General features: G+C 40.4%; 1 protein-coding gene across 1 annotated transcript in view; it reads right to left on the bottom strand.

The window, feature by feature from the left end:
- Nucleotides 1-620: 620 nt before the first annotated feature.
- The window catches only part of Eif2ak2 (eukaryotic translation initiation factor 2 alpha kinase 2), a 31,690-nt gene continuing 23,450 nt past the window's right edge, over nt 621-8,860 (bottom strand). The window contains exons 12-14 of the mRNA XM_028873276.2: nt 3,327-3,428; nt 2,441-2,494; nt 621-2,357 (exon numbers count right to left, since the gene is read on the bottom strand). Coding sequence (XP_028729109.1) covers nt 2,235-2,357; nt 2,441-2,494; nt 3,327-3,428 — 279 coding nt within the window. The 3' untranslated portion in view covers nt 621-2,234. The remainder of the gene's footprint in view (nt 2,358-2,440; nt 2,495-3,326; nt 3,429-8,860) is intronic.

The raw sequence follows: 8,860 nt of genomic DNA, 5'->3' as shown, positions 1-8,860 counted from the left end.
CTGGCTCTGCTCCGAGTGCTGGGATTAAAGGCGTTTTTTTTTTTTTTTTTTTTTTTTGGTTTTTCGAGACAGGGTTTCTCTGTGTAGTTTTGCGCCTTTCCTGGAACTCACTTGGTAGCCCAGGCTGGCCTCGAACTCACAGAGATCCGCCTGCCTCTGCCTCCCGAGTGCTGGGATTAAAGGCGTGCACCACCACCGCCCGGCTTAAAGGCATTTTTAATGATCTTGTTTATATGTTGTGGAATGTTATGCGAATGGTTTCCTTCGGTAAGCGTTTTTTAAGACTTTTGCCTACTTAAAATTACACTGTTAATATACTGTTAGTACATTTAACTTTAGTTCATTCATTCTCCAATATATAAGTTTTAAATCCATTCTCCTTTTGAAGGCATTATGGATGGTTCTTGTTGCTATGGCATCTGTAAACAATGTTAGCTACTTTTCTAGTCACTAAAATCCCAACAGATGGCAACCTGAAGGAGAAGAGATTTGACTCAATTTCAGATGATACTATCCTTCATGGCAGGAAAGATTTGTCAGAAGCCTCAGTTCATGGTGGTGGAGGTGTGTCCAAGTCCCTGCTGGCTCGTGGCCATCTCATAATGCAAAAATACATTCAGTCCCACCTCGAAAATCCTCAGTTTTAATAGTCAACACCATTCAAAAGTCCAGAGTGCTTTGAGACGCAAGGGAAACTCTGTAGTGTGAGTCCCTACAAAATAAATATTACAGCATACAAAGACGCAAAATGAACATCCCCATTCTATCAAGTAAGTCTGGAAGAACAGCAAGGAAAGACTGGACCAATGCAAGACTAAATCCAAGCAAGGCAAACAAAGGCTGCATCTCAGTGTCCAGTATCTGGAATACACAGTGGCATCATCTGGGCTCCAGTTAGCTTCCTACAGTCGGGCTGCCTGAACCATTCATGGGCTTTCTCTTGGGCTGGCTCCTGTCAGTGACCACTGCAGTCTGGTCATCTCCAACATCCCCCGCTCTCCGTTACAATGTAGGTTTCACCTTCATCGCCTCACGCAACAGCCTCTCAGCTTTTCTTCAAGGAGTCTGACCACCCAATTCCATATTGTCCTCACAGGCTTGTGCTGGAACCATGGGACGAGCATCTCTGACCCTATGGCCCTCACGTTTTCCTGAAAAGCATCATATGGACGTGCCAAGCCCTGCCATCACCTTGTAATGTAAATGAGCCCCTCGGGCTGTGGCTGTAGCATTCTCCGAGTTCCCGCACAAAGACAGACAGGCGGACTGCTCCTCTGGGTATTCCTGCTGGAACTTTTGAATGAGAGGCCTTCAGAGGGTTTTTCATTTTCACACTCCGTAGCCTTCCATGAGTGCAGTCCTGTTCCTATAATACCAACAGTGTAAAAGTACACGGTTCCTCTTTAACACTTATTGCCGCCACGTTGGACCCTCCTTGTCTTTGAAGGCACTCGTTTTCCAAATCTCCATGGTGTTTCACATCTACCACTCCGCTTTCTTTCCTCGTTCACCCTATAGCCCTGGCTACAAGCAGGAAACGGCCACCGTGCCCCAGCCTGAATGTCTTGAGATTTCCTCCACCAAACAAATGATTGATTTCGAGTTTTAACACAAATGTCCTCTATCTAGTCTACTTTCCCAACGGGTTCCTTTTCTCGGAAACCTAGAGTTCCCGCATTAAGTTTCACTTACAGCATTCTAGGACGTCCTTAGCCTGCAGCTCCAAACTCTTCCACATACCTCCCACCAAGCAGTTCTGAAAGCCTGAGAACCGCATGGCAGGTGTACGGCCGCAAAACCCTGTTTCCGGTACCATTTCATCACCGTTCTCATCACAGTGACTAACTACCTGAGAGAAGCAACTTAAGGACACAGAGATTTATTTGGACTCCCGTATTCAGAGTCTACAGTTCACGTGGTTCGCATATACAGCAGCAGACATGTTGTTGGCAGAAGTGCTTGAGGAAGGCGGGAATGTGATGAGAATGCAATGCAACACGTGTTTGGAATTGTCAAAGAATTTTTTAAAAATGTTTTTGAAGTACCAGCAACAAAAATGAAAAGAAAAGAAGGGAGAAAGAGAGAGAGAGAAAACCTATGTACAAGAAATTTTTCTTTAAGCTTCCTAAAAACTTAAGGAAAGAAAAGTACAACATCCACAATGCTCCTTCTCAGATATTAGGTAGCTAAAGGAAAACCACATATCAGAAGCGGAGCACTTTTTCAGGAAGGTCCTAATGCGTGTGTCTTTTCTTTTTCTCCGAGCTGTTCTTCCATTCAGCCAAGGTCTTCAGAATTTCAGATGCATTAGGTCGTTCCCTGGGTTCCTTCGAGAGTAATTTCCTTAGAAGGCTTTTCTGTAATTACAGTTAAGAGTCAGTACTAAGAAAGAAAGCAGTGGAAAAAAAAAAAAAAAAACGGATGACTTTCAAATGCTTACTTCTTTGTGGTTAAATGTATCAGGGAAGATGCCCTCTCTTAGCTTTTCGAAAAACTGAAATAAAACAAATGGATGGATTAACTAGGAAGCCATTTACATGGGAAGAAAAACTAAATACACTGATGGCTGGGGAATCACTAAATCTAGAATATTCCTTAAATGTAGGACTCTTTAGTCAAGGAGCGAGCAGAACTCCCCTCCCTAGACCTACCCCCATCTTCTAACCATCCTAAGAGTTGGTCAATGCTTTGAAGTGTTGAGTGCATGAGGTCCATCATTTTCCTTCTGTTGTGGAATGCGAGGCAATACATCTTTTCATCATCCCTATTTTAGGGAAAAGAAGGCTGTGGACTCCAGGCAAGTCCCTTTCCTGAGCTTCCAACTAGGATATCCAGGAGTTCCCCATCATCTACCCACCTACATAACAAAGCCCAAGGTCTTGCCTCAGTGAAGTCTCAACCTTTCTTTCCAGCCACACCAATCATCAGCTTCAGATAAAACCACATTGCCTGCTATTCCCAACACACATTTCCCATTTGTATCTCCATGCTGGGGGTTGCATGCTTTCTATTTCAGACTATTAGAATGAACCATCCCAGGTTAATTGTCTTCTGACCCCCGTAAGCATGCAATAGCATGTGTGTGTGTGTGTGTGCGTGCATGAATCAGTGAAACATTGTTGGCATCCTCAAATAGAAATCTTATGGGATATATACATATTCTATAGAAAACCAAAGCTTTTCATCTGTAGCAAAATGGTTGTCAACACTTGAAAGAGAATATATATGTTTCACTTAGAACCAGAAGTAATGTGGTCCAACACACCCTCCCCAGATGGCAATCTTAGTAGAGCTCGAAGGACTTACTTCTTTCTGGGGATATTTACCTTTGTTTTCTCAAAAAAAGTGTAGCAAATGTGAAAAAGTTCAGCTAGAATAAGTCCTAAAGCAAAGATGTCCACTTCTTTTCCATATTCCGGTAAAGACATCTGAAAGCCAAAATACATTTGTCTTTGTTACTCGCCTAATATAAATCTCTATGCCTTTTGAGGAAAAAATAGCTATAAATTATAGATTACATTAAAATGTCTGTTAATTCTGTAGCTCATGAAGTTGACCACCAAGATTAACCATCACATAGGAATAGAAGGTTTCGTTTAATATTACAGGACCAGCCTTAATGTTACACTTCCCCGGGGCCCAGAATAGACACTACTAACAGCATGGGAATGAATCAAGATACACAGAGCTCTTTCATCCCACTTGTTTATTTGTCTACCACCATCATTCTGCCTCTGGTTCTCTCAGACTGGTCTATATCTTTCCCAAGACAGCAACACCTTCATGTTTACAATACAACATGAGAATTGCAGGGTCCCCACCAGAAGCTTCCTGGCAGCGCCATTTACAACCCAAAAAGGGGAAGAGAATAAAGGCGCCCTTAAATAGGAGCTGGAATAAATCAGAGAAGGAATTTATGTGCTAGGAATATATCCTTACTGTGGTTAGGTGAAAACATTGATTCTATCCTAAATGTGCTCAAACTATAAACTTACAGGTGATAGGGTAAGGAAATCTAGAAGTCACTAAAAATGAAACTGCCACTGTCTTCCTCTGCTGCCAGTGTCCTGACAGGGCGGGGGAGGAGTACTGATAGCTAGTCAACCTATATCACAGCTGGAAGTACCAGGTGAGAGGAAACCCCTTTGATCTAAGAAGTTGCTCTGGGGCAGTGAACTTGATTTGCACAATAAACAAAGCTATGCATCGAGTAGCCTGCTTATCTCCTAGACCCGGGAGGAGGGTGGGGAGGATTGGAGGGGGTTATATCTAGAGGTTTAGCTTCTGAGAAGCTTAGCAGTTTGCCAAATGGTCTATAGTATTTGGGCACCCAAAGATTTCATAGCAGAAGACAGCTGAACTATTAAAAACTGGATAACACCAACTATTTCATCATACATGGCTTGCCTTTTGACAGACCCTTGGCCAGTCAAAGTATAGCTTTAATGCACCACTGAATCTCTGTGATATATTCTTGCAGCCCACAAGAAGAAGGAACACAATAAAGGTTAGTTAAAACAAATCTACAGCCATTTTTTTTTTTTTTTTTTTTTTTTTTTTTTTTTTTTTTTTTTTACTAAATGGTAAAACTGAGAGCATTCCCACCAAAATTAAGAATGAGACAATGGGATGTACTTTCTCCACCCATATTCAATATAGTTCTTGAATTCTTAGCTAGACAAGAGAAAGATATAAAAGAATTCAAATAAGAAAAGAAGCCAAATCCCCATTTGTAGACAGTACAATCCTGTACATAAGAGATTCTAAAGATTCGACCAAAAACATAACTAGATACAAAGTCAAAATTCAAAAATCATTAGTTTGGGGGCTGGAGAGATGGCTCTGGTGTTGCAAGTACTCTCTTCATTAGCAAAGAAACTGAGTTCAATTCCAATATAGGTATATGGTGATTCGTAGCTATCCATGACTCCAGTTCCAGGGGATCTGACATGCTCTTCTGGACTCTACCTATAATAGGCATGCTTATGGTACACATATATACATACATACAAGAAAACTCATACACATGAAATAAATCTTTTTTTTTTAAAGGAAATCAGTAGGTTTTCTATGTTCTAATAATGAATGTGCTAAGAGAATCAATCAATCTTATTGAGGATAGCTTCAAAACATTACCTATGCTGGGTGTGGTGGTACATACCTTTGATCCCAGCACTTGGGGGGCAGAGGCAGGAGGATATCTAAGTTTGAGGTCAGCCTTGTCTACAGAATAAGTTCCAGGGCAGCCAGGGCTACACAGGGAAACCCAGACCTCCTATGCTGGTGAATCAGTAGAATTAACTTTGAAAATACTATTATACTAAAAGTGATCTACAAATTCACTGTGATCCCCATCAAAATTCCAATAACATACTTAGCAGAAAGAAAAAAAATCTTGAAATTCATCTGGAAAAATAAAAGATCCCAGAGAGCCAAAAAAAAAAAAAAAAAATCCTTACCAAAAAGAACATCACTGGAGAATCACTATATTTGATTTTGTTATACTACAGAAACACAGTAACAAAAAAATATGGGAGAGGAGGGTGTTTGTTAGGATTCTGCCACTCCTCTAGCTCCATGACTGCACATGCGCAGTTCAGGAGCTAAGTAAGGGGTCTTGCATCTCACGTCATCAGTGTGCGCTGGTGATTACATGTGCACGATGTGGTCACGTAATCAGCACATGCATGGCGTAGCTCCGTGAGCCCACCTGTGCATGTTCACAGGAGTCCTTAAAAAGCTGGACACAGACTCCTCCCCCTCTTCTCTCCTCTCTCTTCCCCTCACTATCTCTTCTCTGTTTTTTCTTGCCCCCCCCCCATCTCTATTTCTCTCTCTCTCTGTTCTCTGCATGTGCTTCTTCCCCAGGCCTGGTTCTTTTGTCGTCCTCCCCCCCCCAATAAAATTCTGATACTGGGTTTTGTTGTGGCTCATGCCTCATGACCTTTCCATATGGTAACCAGTGATACTTATCATTTTTAAAAAACAACAGGGGCGACCCAGAAGAAGAATGTGGAATAATGGAGTAGAATAAAAGACCGCAAATTAAGCCCACATAGCTACCTGATCTTGACAAAGATGTCAAAAGCATACATTGTAGAAAAGAGAGCATCTTCAACAAGTGGTCCTGGAAAATTAGAGTTCCATTCTCATTCTTCTCTCTCTCTCTCTCTCTCTCTCTCTCTCTCTCTCTCTCTCTCTCTCTCTCTCTCTCCCCCTCCCTGTGTGTGTGTGTGTGTGTGTGTGTGCTCACGTGAGCGTGACCTTTTTGTCTATGTACACGAAAATCAGTTCAGACTGAATTAAAGACCTAAAACTGTGAAAGTGTTAGAAGAAATATGAAAAAACATTAAAAGATAAAGGCATAGGCAAGGACTTTTTGGAAAGGGGCTCTAACAGCCCAGGAAATAATGTCAAGATTTCACTAATGGAATTGCATAAAATTAAAAAGCTCTGCACAGCACAAGAAACAATTGCCAGAGTAAAGAAATCACCTAAGGAAAAACAAAATCTTGGCTAGCTAAGCGTCCAGTAAATTTCTAATATCCAGAATATATAAAGACTCCCAAAAACTAAATACAGAAAGAATTCAACATCCCATTCAATAAATGGAGCTAATAAAAAAGTATCAGATTGTTCTCAAAAGCTAAGGAATGAATGGCCAAGAAACATACGGAAATATTCAAGATCCTCATCAGCATTTGCTGCTGTTTTCTTTATAATAGTCATTCTGATTGGAGTGAGATGAAATCTTACTCAGATGTAACTCTCCTGGGTAATTACCCTAAGGATTTGGAGTCAACAGACCATAGAGAAACTTGCTTATCCATGTGTACCACAGCTCTATTCATAATAGTCCAGTTATGGAATCAGCCCAAGTGGCCATCAGAAGATGAATGGATACAGAAAATGTAAGATAGATTATATTTATATATATATATATATATATATATATATATATATATATATGTATGTATGTATATACACACACACACACACACACACAAAATGGAGTTTAATTCAGATGTAAAAAATAAAACTAATGTTTAAGAAAATAGATGCATGCTGCAGGGTGCCTTCCTGTATGCTGTGAATGTGTGTTGCTGTGATTGGTTGATAAATAAAGGTGCATTGGCCTATGGCAGGGCAGGGTAGGGTTAGGTGGCACATTTGAACTGAAGATGAGACAAAGAAAGATGGAATTGGAGGAGATGCCAGCCCGCTGCCCAAAGAGCAACAAAGATACCAGCAGACCGATAATGCCACGGCCACTTGGCAACATTTAGAATAGAAATGGGTTGACTTAAGTTATAAGAGCTAGATAACAAGAAGCCTGACCCATAGGCCATGCAGTTTGTAAATAATATAAGCTTCTGTGTGTTTACTTGGGACCAAGTGGCTGTAGGACGTGGGTAGGAGAGATTCATCCCCATGGGCCAGGCAGGACCTCTCCAGCTACAGATGCACTTGGATACAATCATATTAAAAGGAAGAGCCCCTGCAGAAATAAAAATACCACATTATCTCTCATTTATGGATCCTAGATCTATGTAATGTAAGTACACTAATACACAAACCAACACCACACACACACACACACACACACACACACACACACACACACACGGTAGAAAGGCAGCCAAGGGAGAATGGAGACTGGCAGAGGGGGGGGGGACAGAAAGGGGGAGATATGGGGAGGGATATGGTAAAAGTATGTGATGTACTTAGAGGTTTTCTTTATGAAATTCAGCACAGTGAATATATACCAATAAAATACGTTTAAATTGTTAAGATAGTAAATTTACTACATTAATCATTTTATGTGAACAGTTCCATGGCCATAAGCACTTTCACCATTTTTTTAAACCATCACCACTACCGATTTCTAGAATGTTTTTCATCATGCCAAACAGAAATTGCATGTATTATACAACTAATTCCCTAATTCTCCCAGCTCTCTCATAACCTCTTTTTCATTTTCTGTCTCCATGAATTTTACTTAAAATGGCATTTTTAAATATTTACCATATGGTAATGAAGTAATTATATATTATAAATGGGGAAATCAGGTGACAGCCCTTCCACGTACATATATAAAAATTAATTCAAAATAGGTCAAAGTATTAGAAAAAAATTATCATCTTCTGCTATGAAATGTCTCCAAAGTAAAAATGAGAAGACTGGTAACCATCAAGAAACTACGGATAAACACAACAAAACCTTCTAATCCACAAATAGTGTCCTAAACAAAGAATTAATGGGGAGAAAAAAATTGCAGTATGGAATCACACATAGAACTATCACCCAAAACGTGGAAAGATTCCTTGCAAATACATAGCAAAAGACAGACTATTTATGAAAAATAGGGAAATACGTGATTAGAGAATTTACAGGAAAAATTAAGTAAATACATGAAAAGATTAAATATCTTTAAACAAATCTAGAAAGTACAAAGAAAAACAAACCATTCCTTATGTGTTAAAGCTGAGGGTTTCTCACACCCTGGCTTGTGACTATGAGAAAGCAGCATTCTTGTGCACTTTAATAGGAGTTTATTAATCATCAATTTGGGGTTTTTCTTTGTTTTTTGAGACAGGGTTTCTCTGTGTAGCTTTGGAGCCTGTCCTGGAACTCACTTTGTAGACCAGGCTGGTCTCGAGATCCACCTTCCTCTGCCTCCCAAGTGCTGGGATTAAAGGCGTGCACCACCACCGCCTGACCAATAATCATTTCTTAATGACAATTTGGAAGCATTCCCTGCATTTGAAAACCAACTGTCTCTCAATTCATTGGCTTCACATCCAGGAGTCTACCACAGCATACCAAAGAAGGGCACTTAGCTCTCTGTATCTACAGTTCA

Source organism: Peromyscus leucopus, chromosome 22 (assembly GCF_004664715.2).
Source record: "Peromyscus leucopus breed LL Stock chromosome 22, UCI_PerLeu_2.1, whole genome shotgun sequence".
NCBI classification, from domain to species: Eukaryota; Metazoa; Chordata; class Mammalia; order Rodentia; family Cricetidae; genus Peromyscus; species Peromyscus leucopus.
The sequence above is the reverse complement of the archived record's forward strand: the minus strand, read 5'-3'. Positions and strand labels throughout refer to the sequence as shown.